This window comes from Podarcis cretensis (assembly GCF_951804945.1).
Source record: "Podarcis cretensis genome assembly, chromosome: 6".
NCBI classification, from domain to species: domain Eukaryota; kingdom Metazoa; phylum Chordata; class Lepidosauria; order Squamata; family Lacertidae; genus Podarcis; species Podarcis cretensis.
Window position 1 is genome coordinate 9,545,958 of NC_137175.1, and position 19,917 is coordinate 9,565,874.

At 45.7% G+C, this 19,917-nt stretch overlaps 1 protein-coding gene across 1 annotated transcript in view; it reads right to left on the reverse strand.

Annotated features, from left to right (window-relative positions):
* Positions 1-19,917, reverse strand: part of SLC17A9 (solute carrier family 17 member 9) — a gene marked incomplete at its 5' end in the record, with an annotated part of 43,896 nt that overhangs the window by 15,561 nt on the left and 8,418 nt on the right. Inside the window, 6 exons of the mRNA XM_079979616.1 lie at positions 1,703-1,799; positions 4,195-4,291; positions 5,000-5,130; positions 6,134-6,233; positions 8,409-8,548; positions 9,859-10,056. Of these exons, the coding sequence (XP_079835742.1) occupies positions 1,703-1,799; positions 4,195-4,291; positions 5,000-5,130; positions 6,134-6,233; positions 8,409-8,548; positions 9,859-10,056 (763 nt within the window). The remainder of the gene's footprint in view (positions 1-1,702; positions 1,800-4,194; positions 4,292-4,999; positions 5,131-6,133; positions 6,234-8,408; positions 8,549-9,858; positions 10,057-19,917) is intronic.

Consider the following 19,917-nt stretch of genomic DNA (forward strand, 5'->3'; position numbering starts at 1 on the left):
GAAAATAGGAATTATTATTAATTCAGAGTATTGGTTGCTTCCCATGTAAAGTGTCTCGAAGCGACTTACAGTTAGCGTAGGGGAAACTCTTTTAATTGCTACTAAGGACAAATCTCTTGGCCCCAAAGGTCATGCGTGTCCCTTGAAATTTGCTTTTATGTTTGGGCCAGCTGTTCCCCTACCTGGAGCCCAGGGTCTTGTCAGCGACTGGGACAAGATCTACCTCTGCGAGTCCCACCACTGCCCAGCACACTCTGGATGGCATCATGTGACATGTCACATGGCCAGGCCCCCTCAATGTGGGAGAGGGGCAAGTCGCCACCCCTGCCAATCATCAACATTTCTCTGATCTAATTACTAAATGAAAAACCAAGGCCTTGAGACAATGTGTAATGTGGGAATATGGTCATTTGTCCATAAGAGCATGGGCAAAAGTTCATTATTGCAAGGTGATTTCATAGCAGAAAGCATTGCTTGGAGCATGATCAACACATGAAGAGCTCATGCTGCCCGATGATTGGCCCACGTAAGCATAGCATGATCAAATACGTGGTCTGGTGTGAGAAAATGAGACTAATGTATTGTATTGTCTTTTATCTGCTTACTGAGGCAAAGTTTTCTCCTTGAATTTGTATCTTTTCGTGGACACACAATAAAGGCTGTGCTCCAGCAGCTTCTAGGGAGAGCTGCAGCCAGATTTCTGCAACCCATCATGGTGTGAGACTGATTATTTACGGATGGCGAGCGGGTTCTCGTCAGTGTAATGGCCTAGGATTCGGACTCGGATGCTGAACCTGAGGGATCCCAGCCTGCACAGGATTCCCCGCCTCCAAAACCAGCTGAGCCGGGGTTGGGGCATGAGCCTGAAGGGTCCTCACCTGTGCTGGGTCCTCAGGTGCAGGCATCAGCTGAGTCTGCTCTGGCTCCTGAGGTGATGGAGGACCCATTGCCTGCAGGTGCTCCACTCTCAGCCCCGTCAGAGGAAGCTGAGGTTGCCTCTGGGTCCGGTAACCCTCCAGCCTCTCCTGAGCTGCAGAGGCTCAGGGCAGAGAGGCAGAGGGAACTAAGTTCCCGCAGGAGGAGTGCTCGCCTCCAGGCCAGGAGAGGCGAGTCACCAGAGGATCGGGACTGCCCTATGCCTCGGGGCAGATAAAAGCCAGACATCCCCAGTCCCAAGTTGCAGGAGCAACATTGTTGGTTGCTAGTTCCTGCCTGGACCCTGTCCTGCTTTCCTGCCTGAGCTCCTGACCCGCCCTAGCTCCCTGCTTGCATGCCTGTTCCGACTCCCTGCATGCTTCATCTGACTCCTTGCCCTACACCCAGCTTCAGCTACTACAGACTGCCTGCCCGTTGCACCTTTGACCACGGACCGGACTTGGACCTCACCTCTCGGGTAACCCACAGAACCAGCACACAAAGGTTGCCTTAATGCAACAGTGATAGGGAACCTATGCTCTTCCAGATGTTTCTGGACTACAACTCCCATCATCCCCGACCTCTGGGCATCAGCTGGGGCTGGTGGGAGTTGAGTTCAACCATATCTGGAGGCCACAGCTTCATCCAATCCTGCTTTTAAAGGGGCAGGCAGGAGTTGCCACTGCGATTCCTACTGACAGCTGAAAGCTCTGTTTATGCTTCTGGGGGCCATTCACAACCCCTCGACTGTCCTTCTCTTTCCTTCTTATCCACAATGCCAGCTTACTTTGGAATCAGGAAAAGTCTCCTTGAAGAAAGTCGGAAGCCAGGAGAGGAGGGTGAAAAAGGAGCCGGCCGCACACAGTTGAGCTGTGATCACTGCCCTGGAGGGAGATATACAGGAGAAGCCACGGTTAGATGTGGTGGATCATTAGGGTATGCCCAAAACTAACAATAACAATAACAATATTTTTTTATTTATACCCCGCCCTCCCTGGCCAGAGCTGGGCTCAGGGCAGCTAACACCAGTAAAATTACAATAAAAACATAATAGGGGAGGGAAAAAACCAACAATTTAAAATACAGGTTAAAAATACAATTTAAAATGCAGCCTCATTTTAATAATAGCCCATAAATCAAAACCATAAGGGGAGGGAAACATAAGGGTCAGACTGAGTCCACATCAAAGGCCAGGCGGAACAGCTCTGTCTTGCAGGCCCTGCGGAAAGATGTCAAGTCCCGCAGGGCTCTAGTCTCTTGTGACAGAGCGTTCCACCAAGTCAGGGCCAGTACTGAAAAGGCCCTGGCCCTAGTTGAGACCAATCTAACCACCTTGCCACCTGGAATCTCCAAAATGTTGTCATTTGCGGACCTTAAGGTCCTCTGCGGGGCATACCAGGAGAGGCAGTCCTGTAGGTACGTGGGTCCTAGGCCGCATAGAGCTTTGAAGGTCAAAACCAGCACCTTAAACCTGACCCTGTACTCCACCACCATGACCCTGTACTCCGCAGGGAATTGTAGCATTGTGAAGGGAATAGCAGTCTCCTAGTAATTCCTGGCCCCTGTAGCAAACTATAGTTTCCAGATTATTAAACCTGACCCTGTACTCCACCGGGAGCCAGTGCAGTTGGTAAAGCACTGGATGAATGTGATCCTGCAGGAAAGACCCCGTAAGGAGCCTCGCCGTAGCATTCTGCACCAGCTGGAGTTTCTGGATCAGCTTCAAGGGCATACACATACACGTTTTCAAGGAAACTGAGCAAGCACTATAACTGGCAGCTCAGGCGCAGAGCATGTGCAGATCAGGGATGGGGAAACTTTGGCCCTCTGGCTGTTGCTGGACAACTACTCCCATCACCCCTGACCACATGGGGCTGAGGCTCCTGGGAAGTCCAACAATACCTGGAACGTCCAAGGCTCTCTAGCCCTGATTTGGAAGGTCTCAGGTTTAGTCCCTAGTATCTCCACTTGAAGAAGACTCTGGTACAGTGGAAGACCTCTCCTTGAGACCCTGGAGGTTACCGGTACCTGCCAGCCAAAATAGATGATATGGGACTTGCTTAGAAGGACAAATAGCGAAATGGGATATAAGCAGGGATGTTGGAGGATTCTGATGGAATAAGATGTCCGCTTGTTTGTTCTATGTCCAGAAAGGAAATCAATCTGGCAAACATGATTGATATTCACTGTTGTTGGTGCCTTCGGTCCGCAAACAATATGCAATTGATTATTCTACCCCCCCCCCAACTGTTTGAATTACGTTTCATTTGCACTGGAATGAATGGGGTGGGGTAACATAATGACAATGTAATATGAGTACAGGGGAACGTTGGTTCTCGAACTTAATCCATTCTGAAAGTCCGTTCCGACTCCCGAAACGTTCGAAAACCAATTGGCACCGGCGCCCCAGAAACAATAGCTGACAGCCGCATTGGACGTTTTGCTTCCAAAAAATGTTCGAAAACTGGAACACTCACTTCCGGGTTTTCAGTGTTTGGGAGCTGATTTGTTTGTCAACTAAGCCGTTCGGGAACCAGGGTTCCACTGTAATTAATCATGTAATTTCATCATAGTGGAAAGTGAGACAAATAACGGTATTTGACAGAAGATGAAGTGGAAGGGAAACAGTGCTGCAGGTGACAAATGCAGGATGGAAAGGGTAACAACATCTTTTTACCCCCTGGGTATAAGGCAGCTACTGATGTATTGTGAACTATGGGGTGGATGTGGGGTTTACTGGGGAAAGCAGCGGGAGACGGACAAACAGCAAGCTACCATGAGGGCTAGAAACTTACTTTTAAAGAAATTGAAAGCAGAGCCAGCTGAGCACCAGTCACGGCCAGAATGGAAAAAGAAGCAGGTGGAATAAATGCAAACGTAAGCCCTGATCATATATCTCAAAGCATAGAGGCACCAGTTGACTCTACTCCAGGTATCCCCAACCTGCAGCCCTCCAGATGTTTTAGCCTACAACTCCCATGATCCCTAGCTAACATGACCAATGGTCAGGGATAATGGGAATTGTAGTCCAAAACATCTGGAGGGCCGAAGGTTGGGGATGCCTGCTCTACTCCGCTTGACTTCTGCTTCTTTGCTGGCATATCTGGAGAACTCTTCGCATGGTCAGGAACCCCACTTGCATGAAGGGCCCCTGCACATATAGCTGTATCAGCAAAGGTTGGCCTTTATGGCTGCGGCTGATAGCAGCCATGGTGCAAAATATTTGTGGGTCCCAGGCTGACAAAGAACTGGATGGATGAATACATGACAATGACTTACCATACAGGGGCCTTTTTGAATATCTGTTTCCAAGGCACTTTGGTCTGTTTGGATAAGGAGAGGCCCTTTGCTAAGTCTTCCAAAGGGATGACGAGTTCTGTGTAAAGTAAAGAACACATATCTAAACCCAGGGTTTAGTAATATCCAGAATCAATGCATACAGGGGCTGAAACGGACGTATATAACATCTAAACGTTCCCCCTATCTATTAGCATTAACAGAGAACTATCTTTTAACAAGGGACGCAGGTGGCGCTGTGGGTTAAACCACAGAGCCTAGGACTTGCCGATCAGAAGGTTGGCGGTTCGAATCCCCGCAACGGGGTGAGCTCCCGTTGCTAAGTCCCTGCTCCTGCCAACCTAGCAGTTTGAAAGCAAGTCAAAGTGCAAGTAGATAAATAGGTACAGCTCCGGCGGGAAGGTAAACGCCGTTTCCGTGCGCTGCTCTGGTTCGCCAGAAGCGGCTTAGTCATGCTGGCCACATGACCCGGAAGCTGTACGCTGGCTCCCTCGGCCAATAAAGCTAGATGAGCGCCGCAACCCCAGAGTCGTTCATGACTGGACCTAATGGTCAGGGGTCCCTTTACTTTATCTTTTAACAAGAACCTAATTCAAACCTGCCTTGTCATAATGCTGGCTTCTTTCGAAACATTTTCTGGCAATTGCAAAGCTTATTTTGCTCATCCTTCCCACAATCCCTTATTCACCCCCTGTGCCAAATGCCACTTTAGTCCACAATGGGGTGCACAAAAGCACACTTCAGGTTTCTGATGGGAGGGAGGGCTTGCACTGAAAGTGTCATTTACCCTTTCCATTCACGAGGTATTTGCGCATGCAGTAAACCCACAGCAATGTCAGGGCCCCCGAGAAGTAGAAGACGCTCTTCCAGCCATACCAGTCGAGCAGCAGGGACCCGGCAGCCCCCATCACCAGTGTCCTGGAAGGGGGAGGGAGAATTAGGACGACAGGAGGGGAAATGGGAGTTTCTGCTAACCTGGCAAGGACTTTCCCCACCTGCCTGACCCCACCCTCCGGACTTCAAAAGGGGGCTGTTTCCTCTGCGAGAGTCATGGGGGTGGGTAGAGTGAATTTTGCGAATTCAGCAGTGCTGTTTGTTTTGGGCTGTTCGTTCATTAACATTGTTAATATTGTTTCATGGATCGTGAGTGCTGTAATGCTTTGCCAGTTTTATTGTGTTTTTAATATTCTGTTGGGAGCCACCCAGAGTGGCTGGGGAAACTGAACCAGATGGGCAGGGTATAAATAACAAATAATAATAATAATTTTTGATGGATTTTTCAGAGCTAGCCGACCTGACCGAAAGAGTCCATGATCAGAAGGAGGAGGAGCACCAGGAAGAATGGAAGAATTTCAAAGACTATTTACTTAAATATGCTAAGATAAATTGAATAGAAATGCTTGCAAAGAAATAGATAGGCTAAGGATTTAAATATATGAAGTTATAGAATAATATGTTTAAAGTAAAGATGAAAAGAAACAAAGATGTTAAGAGGATTAAGTAAATTTTATGAGATTTTGTTTTGGAAAACTGTTACAATGATATATAATGAAATTCAGTCAAGGGAATTTGAGGAAGTCATTAAGATTGGAATAAGTACAGTTATGATGCATGTTTGTTTGTTAGTTTAAAATTTTGGAAAATTTATTTAATATTTTGAAAAAAAATTTTTTATTATAATATGACTTTTCTTGCGGTTGCGCTGTTTAGCCTCTTGTTTTATTTTACTGTCAGGCTGCAAAAAAACAGAGTTGGAGAGGCGGGAAAAGGAGCATGAGTAGTTCAGTCAGTAGAGTAAGTCTCAGGTTTGAGACCCAAATTGGGCAAAAGATTCCTGCACTGCAGGGGGTTGGACTAGATGACCCTAAGGGTCCCCTTCCCATTCTACAACTCTACTAGTAGAATTTATCTTGTAACTTACCCAAACTGAGATCCTGTCCCAACCGTGCTGTATGTGAATGCCCTTTCGTTCTCCCGCACTTTCCGGGAAAACAGGCTTGCCAAGGCAGGAAAGTAAACCCCTAATAAAAGGTCGAGAGGGAGGAAATTCCGTTATAATCAGCAACAGGTTTGATGCAAGTCCTGTGAACGCTACACAGCTCCTCTTTGCCACTGATTGCCTAAGAAATTCGTCTCTCTTTTTTAATTCCACATCCAACAGAGTACAGTGGACGCTCGGGTTGCGAATGTGATCCGTGCGGGATGCATGCGCAGGTTGCGATTCGGGGCTTCTGTGCATGTACAAAACGCGATTTAGTGCTTCTGCGCATGCGCGACTGCCGAAACTCGGAAGTAACCCCTTCCGGTACTTCTGGGTTTCAGCAGTCCACAACCTGAAAAAACTAACCTGAAGCGGACATAACCTGAGGTATGACTAATGTCGCTGTTTGTCAACATTTTGTTGCTGGCACCTTTCCCTCCCAAACCTTGTATATTGTGAGCACTGCCTATCCAAACGTTTGCCAGGAGGAGCATTCAGGGCCTTTTTTACCACATGCGTCTTTGGATAAAGGTTGACACATGCTGTGTAGGATGTGATACATAAGTAGCAGTCAAGTACAACATTCCTTGTTTTCCTAGAGAGGACATGCAGGGGAATGTTTGGTCCAGCCAGTCGAAAACTGGCTGGGATGTACTTCCTCTGCATGTGACTAGAAGTGGACGTGACCTTACCAGTCCAGATAACAAAGGGACAAGGCACGCAACACTCTCTTTCTTTTTGACTTCCTCCGTCGTTGGAGCAACTTTTAGCTAGAGATGCTCTGTTGACTTTCAGCCCACAGAGGACACTGGGATTATCCCCATATCAGATACCTCCACATGTATATAATTTGTAACTAAGTCTGCCTTCTCTGGGAGCCAACTGTGAACAGAATGTGAGTAAACTACTTTTACATAGAATCATAGAATCATAGAGTTGGAAGAGACCAGAAGGGCCATCGAGTCCAACCCCCTGCCAAGCAGGAAACACCATCAGAGCACTCCTGACATATGGTTGTCAAGCCTCTGCTTAAAGACCTCCAAAGAAGGAGACTCCACCACACTCCTTGGCAGCAAATTCCACTGTCGAACAGCTCTTACTGTCAGGAAGTTCTTCCTAATGTTTAGGTGGAATCTTCTTTCTTGTAGTTTGGATCCATTGCTCCGTGTCCGCTTCTCTGGAGCAGCAGAAAACAACCTTTCTCCCTCCTCTATGTGACATCCTTTTATATATTTGAACATGGCTATCATATCACCCCTTAACCTCCTCTTCTCCAGGCTAAACATGCCCAGCTCCCTTAGCCGTTCCTCATAAGGCATCGTTTCCAGGCCTTTGACCATTTTGGTTGCCCTCCTCTGGACCCGTTCCAGTTTGTCAGTGTCCTTCTTGAACTGTGGTGCCCAGAACTGGACACAGTACTCCAGGTGAGGTCTGACCAGAGCAGAATACAGTGGCACATACTTTACACAAGATTGTGGTGTGTTTATTATTTTAAGAGGGATATAAGGGAACTTACTAGGAACCTAATAGTGAGAGGCGTACACAAGCCTGCAACCAGCTACCTGCTGCAGTAGGGCGGTTCATGAAAAACTTTTTTTTGAAAATGCCTGCTCCAAAGGTCTTATCTTACCACACTAGGGATTATATAGCTATATCTGAAATTTCATGCATTTCAGTTAATATCTTTGCCCTCCTCCACGAAAATAGCTGTTTACTTGGCCCTCTTCGTATGTCGTGAAGGCTGAAATTTCAATTCAGCGGAGCAGGGTCAAGATATTAACTGATATGAATGAAATTTCAGATATAGCTATATAATCCCTAGTGTGGTAAAATAAGACCTTTGGAGCAGGCATTTTTTTAAAAAATAAATTTTTTATGAACCGCCCTACTGCTAAGTAAAGGAACTTGCTAGCGCAGGTTAGGAAGGATATTAATAAACAATATATCCTCTCCTGTCTCCCTGAACATTCCCACAAGCTGCTGTGTGCATGCTGCCTGCAAGCCCATTTTGGCAAACGGTCATGGCGTGATACGAGTGGTCCAGGTGAAGGAGAGAACTGGTGAAACATTTTAATTAGGCTGCACTTTTTTGTGGGTGCACCTAAGTAAATTCATTCATTCATTTCCTTCCTTCCTTTTGGAACATGAATCGGCTGAGCTCCCCCAGTCCGTTTCTTGGAAATTCTGAGACAGTCTTGGAAGCAGATCGTCTCACCTTGCAGCAAGCCCATAAGGAACCGGGAGAAAGCGATGAGAACCAGGTGAGCAGAGCCAACATAGGTGAGCAGAGGGGTGATGGCCGTGATGGAGCCCCAGGCGGATGCAGAGAGAAGGATAACTTTCTCTCCTCCTATCCTAGAAGGCAGAGAAGAGTCAGGGTACCGGCCCCAAGGTGGCTTTCTGCACTCCAGGTCCCATGTTCCCAACCTTACGCCTATGCAAAGCAGGACCTAAGTGCCACTACTGATATTCAAAAACATGCTGCCTCCAACAGAAGGATATAGCCATCAGGCAGGGTGGATAAAAATCAATGATATAAATAAATAAATCAGATTTTTAAAATTTAAATCATTTTTTTTTAAAAAAAAAAAAAATTAAATCGGATTTATAAATAAAATGCTTTTGGAGGAAAAAGTTTTCTAAAGATAAAGGTAAAGGTAAAGGTATCCCTGCCCGTACGGGCCAGTCTTGACAGACTCTGGGGTTGTGCGCCCATCTCACTTAAGAGGCCAGGGGCCAGCGCTGTCCGGAGACACTTCCGGGTCACGTGGCCAGCGTGACATCGCTGCTCTGGCGAGCCAGAGCCGCACACGGAAACGCCGTTTACCTTCCCGCTGGTAAGCGGTCCCTATTTATCTACTTGCACCCGGAGGTGCTTTCGAACTGCTAGGTTGGCAGGCGCTGGGACCGAGCAGCGGGAGCGCACCCCGCCGCAGGGATTCGAACCGCCGACCTTTCGATCGGCAAGCCCTAGGCGCTGAGGCTTTAACCCACAGCGCCACCTGCGTCCCTTTCTAAAGATAGTTTTCTATTTAAGTTACATTATAGTCCAAAGGCTATTCATCAGGAAATAAGGATTTTTAAAAAAGTTTTTTTTATGTGTGCTAAAACTCACTCTCTGTTTGTTGTATTTAAAAAGTTGTTTAACCACATCAGTTAACAAACAGGGATATTTATATGCTATAATGCTATTGAATAAGTTGTTTAAATTGTTATTAAGGAAATGATTAGTTTTCTCCTTCCAATAAAGTACAGCAGAAAAGTTGCCCTAATATAAACAGTTATTAAACCTCACAATAATTTCATAATTATCTGTCTATGTATTTTTAATAGTATAACCAAATCAGTAATTTTTGATGTAACTGTAAAAACTACTCTGAAAATTTATTATTCCAAAAATCTGGTTGTAAATATTAAGATGATACCAGCAAGAATGAGTTTTTCTGTGAAAAAAAATGATTTAAATCAAGTCTTACGGACTAGTGATTTAAATTGATTTGATTTAAATCAAATCCACCCCCCCCCCTTTACAGGGTTAGTAGCCACGGACAGCTGCCACTCAGAATCCAAGCGGCGAAATAAAAAGTTCTAAATCTAGCGGATTTCAAATAAGCGTGGCTCTTCCCGTCGGCTCCAGAAGGGGCACAGTGTGAGACAAGTCATACCGATCGCTCAGGTGGCCTCCGACGATTTGGGTCAGACAGTAGCCCCAGAAGAAGCTGCTCAGCACAATGCCTGACTGCCTCTTGTCCCAGTTGAAGTGAGCACTCATGGCGGCAACAGAGATGGGCAGGGCAACCCTCGTGCAGTACAGCAGGCAGGTCCCAAGTAGCAACGCTATGGTCCATATTCGAGATTCAGGCCTGCAAACATCAAGAGAAAGGAACGGCCCTTTAAAAAAATGTTTTCAATAATGGTGGTGGTTGTTGCTGTTATTTATTATTTTTATTTATACCCCGCCCATCTGGCTGGGTTTCCCCAGCCACTCTGGGCAGCTCCCAACAGAATATAAAAAACACGATAAAACATCAAACATTCAAAACTTCCCTAAACAGGGCTGCCTTCAGATGTCTTCTAAAAGTCAGATAGTTGTTTATTTCTTTGACATCTGGTGGGAGGGTGTTACACAGGGCGGGTGCCACTACCGAGAAGGCCCTCTGCCTGGTTCCCTGTAACTTCAATGCTCACAGTGAGGGAATCGCCAGAAGGCCCTCGGCGCTGGACCTCAGTGAACGATGGGAGACGCTCCTTCAGGTATACTGGAGGTATACAATTCAACACTTTGAACTGTGCCTGGAAACGTACTGGGAGCCAATGTAGGTGTCTTCCCAAAAACTCACCCCAAACCCAAACTCCCATGATGATCGGGAAATGGTAACAGGGGCAGGACTGTGAAATCTGGAAGCCCCTAGTCATGAACCGGCACATGGGCGGTGGATTCAGAGTCAGTCGTTCTGACTCAAGGAATGAGGCAGTTGAGCAGCTCGGCAGCTGTATCCATGACTGAGCAGCAGAATCTTACTTGGCTACCAGTGATCACCAAAAAAGAAGGAGACTTGGCAATGCTTTTAAACGCCTCTGCTGTTACTTCTGTGCTGTTTGCAACTGTTCTTTATTGCATTTTGAGCCTTGCTGTGAGACATGTGCGTGAAAGGCGATTTAATAATTTTCCTACACTGGAAACAGGGAGGGACTCAGCAACCTCTGAGGTCCTTCCTGACTCTTATGACTTTGCAGAGGAACAGCCGAGGACGAGAGAGGCTGGCTTTCCAGAGGCAAGATTCGAAGCAGGGGCTTCCTCACTTGCAGGCCGGCTGTCACCTCCCCATCACACTGAATCTGATTCAGATCACATAGCGCAGGCAAGGCAGGTTACCTTCAGGGCCTCGGCAAGTCCAACTGGTCTCCCTTCCTGTAGCAGCTCCTCACATTGTCACAGGCCTTCAAAAGACCTGCCACTCACCTGTCATCCTGAACTGAGCTGGCACGGCAGCCCCAGCAGTGGATTAGCAATCCTGACGGTAACTTGGCACGGCGCCTAAATCCTTTGCAGGAGGGCAAAACGAGAAAGCGCTCGCTCCTGCCTTCCGCGAACACAGTTCTTGGCAAGGGATGCCTTCTCCAACTGCACAGCAGTTTTGAGTGAACAAAATTTATTTATAATACATTAGCAAACCTGCTAGCCAGTTAGTTGCAAATGGAATACAGATCCGGATTTGTTTATTTTTAAGCACTGTAGATTTCCCTTAATAGCCTGTGTTTCCCATTGAGGTAGAAAGGAAGAATTTAAGAGCTGGCCTTTTTGCTTTGCTCTGCTGAATAAGGTAAAGGTACCCCTGCCCATACGGGCCAGTCTTGACAGACTCTGGGGTTGTGCGCCCATCTCACTTAAGAGGCCAGGGGCCAGCGCTGTCCGGAGACACTTCCGGGTCACGTGGCCAGCGTGACATCGCTGCTCTGGCGAGCCAGAGTCGCACACGGAAACGCCGTTTACCTTCCCGCTGGTAAGCGGTCCCTATTTATCTACTTGCACCCGGAGGTGCTTTCGAACTGCTAGGTTGGCAGGCGCTGGGACCGAGCAGCGGGAGCGCACCCCGCCGCAGGGATTCGAACCGCCGACCTTTCGATCGGCAAGTCCTAGGCGCTGAGGCTTTAACCCACAGCAGACCCATCTAAATGGGGACTGCAACTAACCCAGGTCATTTGTTCCAGTTCTCATGAAAATATTTAACTCTCATCATCATCATCATCATCATCATCACTATCAAGAATTACTGAATTGACAATGATGATCACCATTAAGCCATGTAAAAATGGTGTGCATTTTTAAAAATTTCTATGTAATGTACATTTTTAATTGCTGGTTTTATTTATATTTTGATTTTTTACCCCAAGGACTTCCTGCTTTTAGGCTCCTGGCTTTGCATTGACCATTTTAACGTATGTAAACTGCTTAGAGCTTGGAGTGTTTTTACAGTTAAGCAGTATCCACTCATTCTGTTAAATAAAAATGAAAGCAAGCAGTGAAGCCAATTTATAATGTTTAACAACCAGCAACCAACAGGACAAATATTTTTCCAGCAAGAAAAGAAGGGTCAATTCCACGCTCAGCAGAAACAATTCTCTCCCCCCCCCTTATTTTTTAGGGTCCATGCAAGCATGTGGGGAGTTTGCTATCTGATTAGGTAAAGGTAAAGGGACCCCTGACCATTAGGTCCAGTCGTGACCAACTCTGGGGTTGCGGCGCTCATCTCACTTTATTGGCCAAGGGAGCCGGTGTACATCTTCCGGGTCATGTGGCCAGCATGACTAAGCCGCTTCTGGCGAAACAGAGCAGCACAAGGAAACACCGTTTACCTTCCCGCCGGAGCGGTACCTATTTATCTACTTGCACTTTGACGTGCTTTTGAACTGCTAGGTTGACAGGAGCAGGGACCGAGCGACGGGAGCTCACCCCGTCACGGGGATTCGAACCGCCGACCTTCTGATCGGCAAGTCCTAGGCTCTGTGGTTTAACCCACAGCGCCACCCGCATCCCATGCTATCTGATTACCATGTCCATCATGGTGGCTTGACCCAAAATGTCTCAGAATGGGAGTCCGGGTTTTGACAAAAGAACTTTAACTTTTCTGTTCCGGCTCTGGATGTTCCCTGAATAAGCTCATCCACCTGCAAGGATGGGGTCCAAAGGGTTTGCTTGGCAGACTGTGCAAGAGAAGCAACACAGTTCTGAATTTTGAGAAAGAGGGACAGAGGAAGACCTGTGCGCTGGCTGAAACACGGAGAGATCACAGTGAAAGCGGGCAATTACAACATAATTCTCCATTCGAATTGCAAACACCAGTTTGACCCCTTGCACACATTTTACAGGAGGGAAAGGGGGAAATGCAAAAGGCATTATAGATTACTATCTTGTTTTCCAAATACTCTGCTGGTGTAATAGGATCTTGGCCTTCCTTTGGAAACCAAGGCCTCTTGCGTCTGTTGACAGTCTGTGGACATTGTGGCTTTACTATCGTCCCTACTCCTTAGCCTTATACCCCTTTCTCCCTACCCTTTTGCTTAACATCCAGCGCGATGAAGGGCTCTGCAGAACTCATGTTTGCTCACAAAAGAACTCCGGCGTTTTGGTTGGTCCTCCTGTCATACATTTGCACCCTGCCTTTCCTCTCAGAACTTTCAAACATGGCCTTTCGCCAATCCGCCATTTTATCCTCTTAACAACCAACCCTGCAAAGTAGGCAGAGAGGTAGCACCTGGCTAAAAGATCACTCGGCACATTTCATGGGTAAAAGTACGGCTTTACCGTCCATTTTAGATTCCGCCTCCCCATGGACCAATACAGTGGCGTATTAAGAAAGAAAGTCATTTAGTGAGAAGTCAAGTTACAGGGAACCAGGCAGAGGGCCTTCTCGGTAGTGGCACCCGCCCTGTGGAACGCCCTCCCACCAGATGTCAAAGAGAAAAACAACTACCAGACTTTTTTAGAAGACATCTGAAGGCAGCCCTGTACAGGGAAGCCTTTAATGTTTAATAGACTACTGTATTTTAATATTCTGTTGGGTGGCTGGGGAAACCCAGCCAGATGGGCGGGGAATAGATAGATAGATAGATAGATAGATAGATAGATAGATAGATAGATAATAATGATGATGATGATGATAATAATAATAATAATAATAAAAGCCCATTGCTCCCAAATTCCAGGCTACAAGACACTTGGGTTCAGCGTTCGAAATTTGCCTGGTGCATTTTCCACCTTGCTACTGGCCACTTGCGACTAAGTGAAGATACCCAGGAGCCAGGATGATGCATCTGGAGGTGCCTTCCTAGGCATAGCTGTCAACTTTTCCCTTTTCTTGCGAGGAATCCTATTTGGAATAAGGGAATTTCCCTTAAAAAAGGAGAAACGTTGACAGCTATGTTCCTAGGGACACTTGGATCTTGACTGTTTTCACACGCTAACAATCCATCCTGTAGAATTCTATCCGTTATATTTTTAACTGCACAATCGGAATGAATTTCGGGAACCAAAATGTCATATTGAAGAATATGACTTCTGAGCCGCCTGGCCCCTAAATGGCAACCGGACATTCCATTTTGGTGACTGTAACCCTGGTTTAAGGAGCCATTTTGTGCCTAGCTTATATATCTTGTGTTTCTAACATTCCTGGGGTTGAATGAAGGATTCTGCTGGTGCAAGAGGACTTCCTTTTCCTCTTCTACCCCACACGACCCCCTTCCAAATCTGCTCTGGGGGGTCTCCCAAACGCCCAGAAAATATTTTGAGAGGCAGGGACTGGAAGGGACAGGAGAGGAAATTCAAGTCAACTGCCTGCAGAGAACTCTGGAGCTGTAAGCCTTTGACAAACAGCCTCCTTCCCTGTTTGTCATAACTTCTTCCCACCTTTACGCAACAATTAACTAACTAGCCTACGTATATTTATCATGTTGTGGAGAATGATTAACCAAGCCTTGACCATGCATTCAAAAACAGCTTAGAACCGCATTAGCCCCACTGGTTTCAGTCAGGTTCAGTCCATGTCTACAACAGAGGCAAAGGAGCCAACTAAATCACTGTATGAGTGGGAATGACTTTTGCAAGGTCAACGGCGCCTATGCCTATACTGCTCCCAAATTTGGGGCAACCAACCATGAGAGCACATTTGTGGGAAGCCAGGGGAAGGATTGGCAGTGGGACGTTGTTCAGCTTGCTCAATTATTTAGTGTTATAAGCAGTGCTTTTTTTGTCCAGGGGAGTTTTTAATGTGTGACATTTTAATGTATTTTTAATCCTTGTTGGAAGTCACCCAGAGTGGCTGGGGAAACCCAGCCAGATGGGTGGGGTACAAATAATAATAAATTATTATTTAGACTCAAGAAAATCACCATTTTATAGTTCAAATCGGGGAAAATAAATAGAGTAAATGGGAAAAAGTACAAAGATTCACAAAATGTTTTGGTGTATCCGTACCCCTGCGTCCTCCCCCCCAAAAAAGCACTGGTTATAAGAATTTCAAGGTCTCTGTATAGAATATTCATATATGCACACAATCTAAATATATGAACCATGTGTCTGGCATAGTATGGGGGGGGGGGGAATAAAAAAATTCCTTCCAGTAGCACCTTAGAGACCAAGTAAGTTTGTTATTGGTATGAGCTTTCGTGTGCATGCACACTTCTTCAGAAGCGTGCTACTGAAAGGAATTTTTTTATTTTGTTTCGACTACAGCAGACCAACACAGCTACTTACCTGTATCTAATAGTATGGGAAAGCAATCCTGAAGCCATTTTGACTCTCCCAATGACCTCAAATATTCCTCTGCAGTAAGGGAGGCAAATGGGGAAAGCCTTCCCATTGGCCTTTTGCTTGCAAATCATGTCCTAAGGGCGTATTTGTGTATGAATAGGGTGAGCCTGTGTCCTGGATTCAGGAACTAACCATCACAAAAGAATGCCCAGACTGCCCAGGTAATGCAATCAGTGACCACTATCAGGTATCCTAGAAGACAGGATTTCTGCTGTAGATCGTCTCCTTCTGTGATGTATGTATGATGTTTCGTGGGGTGCTGGTGGTCTTGGGCTACAGGGTGGGCAATTTCAAAAGTCTATATAAGGGCCTGTGCGCCATTGTTTAGCGTTCTCCTCCCTCCTGCGTGATGAGTAGGGAACCTGTTGCAACCGTTCCTTGAATAAAGATCAGTCTTACTAGCTGATTTGCTTCTCAAGATACTCTGGTTGGCCTCTGTTATTTTCTCCTACTGACAGGGCACCCACTTAAGGACTCCATACAGGCTCTGGAATACCCCATAAGGGAAAGGGAGCAAAAGGCATTATAGATTACTATCTTGTTTTCCAAATACTCTGCTGGTGTAATAGGATCTTGGCCTTCCTTTGGAAACCAAGGCCTCTTGCGTCTGTTGACAGTCTGTGGACATTGTGGCTTTACTATCGTCCCTACTCCTTAGCCTTATACCCCTTTCTCCCTACCCTTTTGCTTAACATCCAGCGCGATGAAGGGCTCTGCAGAACTCATGTTTGCTCACAAAAGAACTCCGGCGTTTTGGTTGGTCCTCCTGTCATACATTTGCACCCTGCCTTTCCTCTCAGAACTTTCAAACATGGCCTTTCGCCAATCCGCCATTTTATCCTCTTAACAACCAACCCTGCAAAGTAGGCAGAGAGGTAGCACCTGGCTAAAAGATCACTCGGCACATTTCATGGGTAAAAGTACGGCTTTACCGTCCATTTTAGATTCCGCCTCCCCATGGACCAATACAGTGGCGTATTAAGAAAGAAAGTCATTTAGTGAGAAGTCAAGTTACAGGGAACCAGGCAGAGGGCCTTCTCGGTAGTGGCACCCGCCCTGTGGAACGCCCTCCCACCAGATGTCAAAGAGAAAAACAACTACCAGACTTTTTTAGAAGACATCTGAAGGCAGCCCTTCAGATTTTCTTATAACATTTTCTTATAACAGTTTTTCTTATAACATTAGTTAGCATCAACCAAAGAATCTGAGTTCTAGACCAAAGCTTGGGGTGAATTATGAATTTCCCCCTTTCCACCTACTGGCTGCATTTTGGAAATCTGATGCAAGCCTTGGTCGTGTTTAGTGTTACAAGAGAGAAAGCAGGCGAGGAGGTCTTGACAAAAATTTCAACCTGTTCAAGGGCAAGGCACCCAATTTGGAAGTGGGTAGGAGTTATAGAAGGGATACGGGTGACTCTGTGGGTTAAACCACAGAGCCTAAGACTTGCTGATCAGAAGGTCGGCGGTTTGAATCCCTGCAACGGGGTGAGCTCCTGTTGCTCGGTCCCTGCTCCTGCCAACCTAGCAGTTCAAAAGCACGTCAAAGTGCAAGTAGATAAATAGGTACCGCTCTGGCGGGAAGGTAAACGGTGTTTCCGTGTGCTGCTCTGGTTTGCCAGAAGCGGCTTAGTCATGCTGGCCACATGACCCGGAAGCTGTACGCCGGCTCCCTCGGCCAGTAAAGCGAGATGAGCGTCGCAACCCCAGAGTCGGTCACGACTGGACCTAATGGTCAGGGGTCCCTTTACCTATAGTAGTTGTAGCCAGACACAAAGCATTGCTTAAGACAACTGGTTTGTTGCTTTTGAAAAGGGGAGCTTTGGTAAGTCTGTTGCAGGAAAAGCAACGCAGTAGTCTTGTGACATCTCAAAGACTTAAGCCACATTCCCACCAAATGCTTATTGATAGCACTTTAAACAGCCCTGGCTTCTCTCACCAAAGAACTCTGGGAGCTGTAGTTCATTATGGGTGCTGAGAGTTGCTAGGAGACCCCCCTCCAGAACTACAATTCCCAGAGTGGTTTAACAAATGAATCTCTCTCCTTTTTGGGAACTGTAGGCTTGTGAACGGAATGTGTTAACATATAAGGTTTTATGCATGCAGAGGAAAAGGGAAAGAAAGGACTAATTTCGGTGTGCTGTCCATTAAATATTGGGGCGGGAAGCAATAATGACAGCATCTTACTTGCAGAACAGACTTTAACTTTGTGATCCAAGATACAACATTTCATTTGTTCTACAGGGTTAAATCCAGTGCTTTCCCCCCTAAAAAAACTCAAGAAAATCACCATTTTATAGTTCAAATCAGGAAAAATATATACAGTACAGTGATGTAAACAAAATCTACTCCTTTTCCCTTATGGGGTATCCAAGAGCCTCTACAGAGTCCTTAAGTGGGTTCTCTGTTGGCTGGAGATTGGTTTAGCTGGGCAGCCTGGCCATTCTTTTGTGATGGTAAATACTTCAATTCTTGAATCCAGGTCACAGGCTCACCCTATTCATATACAAACACGCCCTTAAGACAGGTAAGCAAAAGACAATGGAGAGGCTTTCCCATTTCCTTCCTCCTTGCGGAGAAACATTTGAGGTCAATTTGGGAGAGTCAAAATGGTTTCAGAATTGTTCTCCTGTACTATTTCAGACACGTGGTTTACATACTTATGTATGTGTTTGCCTTGTAAATTTAGGGACATTTAATCTATGTATTTGAGACCTTAAATTCTTACAACAACAGTAAATGGACAAAACTACAAAGATTCACAAAATGTTTAGGGGTATGCGTACCCCTAGGTCCCCTCCCCCAAAGAAGGCTGATCGGCGTAGAATTGATGCTGTAGCACCCTGCTTGTGGTTAACGCTTAGCTGGAATGAAATATTCAACGCAGCAATAGAGAAATTAAAATAGTAATTTATTTGTCAGACAAATAAATATGAGGCACAGTGGTATATGGTTACCAAGCTCTGGCCTGGCCTCTTGCCATTCTGGCCAGCACTTATATTTCCTTAATCCAGCCCCCTTGCTCCTCCTGTGGCTGCCTCTGTCCAATCAGCCTGGTTGAAATTCCTATTGGCTGTTGGCTAGAACCAATCACAAAAGATACACCCATTTCCTTCTTGCCCTTTTATGGAAATCAAAAAGCTATATATTCTTCTATCTATAAATGACAAATAAGTAGTAATATATCTTACATGTGTCTCAACAAGGAATCTTAATTACCAGCTCACCTCTTGCCCTCCTTGCCCTATTGCCTTCCAAAACAGATAATTATCTTGAATTTTTATCTTATGCATGTCAAGGATTGAGTTCACATCAACATTGAGATCTCCTTCATTTGAAGGTTTCTAAACAAAAGGCCTGACAACCATATTTCAGGAGCGCTCGATGGCGTCTTCTGTCTGACAAGGGGGGTCTGGTGGCTGATGGCCCCTGTGATCTCTTCCAACTATATGAAATAAGAATCTAGCATTTCTTAAATCCTTTGCATAATTATATTTAAACTAATATATTTAATACATAAATAACCTTTTAAAAGGAAAAGAAATCTTAAAAGGATCTTAGTTTAAGAAAGAAACAGCTTTATGCTCCCTTTCTGCCAGCTCTTCTTCTCTTGTTTCTCAGCCTCAAAAATAGAAAGAAAGAAAACCTATTTTCTCCAGCCAAGTCAGTTGTCTTTTCCACTGCTCTTGACCTTCTTAACCTTAGGAAGAAGATATGGCTCATTTTACTATTTATCCACCCTTAATTTGTAGGGTCAGTGTAACCTTGGCTGTCAGCCTGTAATTCCCTTTTTACGACTTTGAGAATTGTTTTCTGCTATAAATCAGGGGGGCCCCTTGTCTAGGAGTAAAAATATCTTGCCAAGGTTTTTAAGCAACTGGTCTCCTGGCATAAAATATTTGAAAATCATTAAGCTTTTTAAGATACAGGCCCTGATTAAACATATAAGCTTTAATAAAAATGCAGGCTTATGATTAGATGCCTCATTCCCCCCTTTCAAGCTCAAGGACCTTCATCCCAAGTGTCCTTGATAGCTTGACCTTCATCATATTCCTGAGGTAAAGCTCTGTATAGGGCCATGATATGAGGTAGAGTTTCATTTGAAATCATCTTGCTAATTGTACTTCTAAAACATGAAATGATACATGGCACCATACATAAAACCATTATTACTACTGTCAAGAAAAACAAGCAAGACAATAGTATCCCTTTGAGTCCCGCAACATTAGGTAACCAATTGGTGAGCCATCCCATATCCCATCCTTCCCATGTTTGTACTGGGACATGTGCTATATTCTCCATCTTTGTGGCCAACACACGGATTGCCTCACCATTATCAGAAATGTTGAAGCAACAGGCATTCCCTGTCAAGTTCAAGACTCCACATAGGCCTCCCTGCCTGGCAAGTACATAATCCA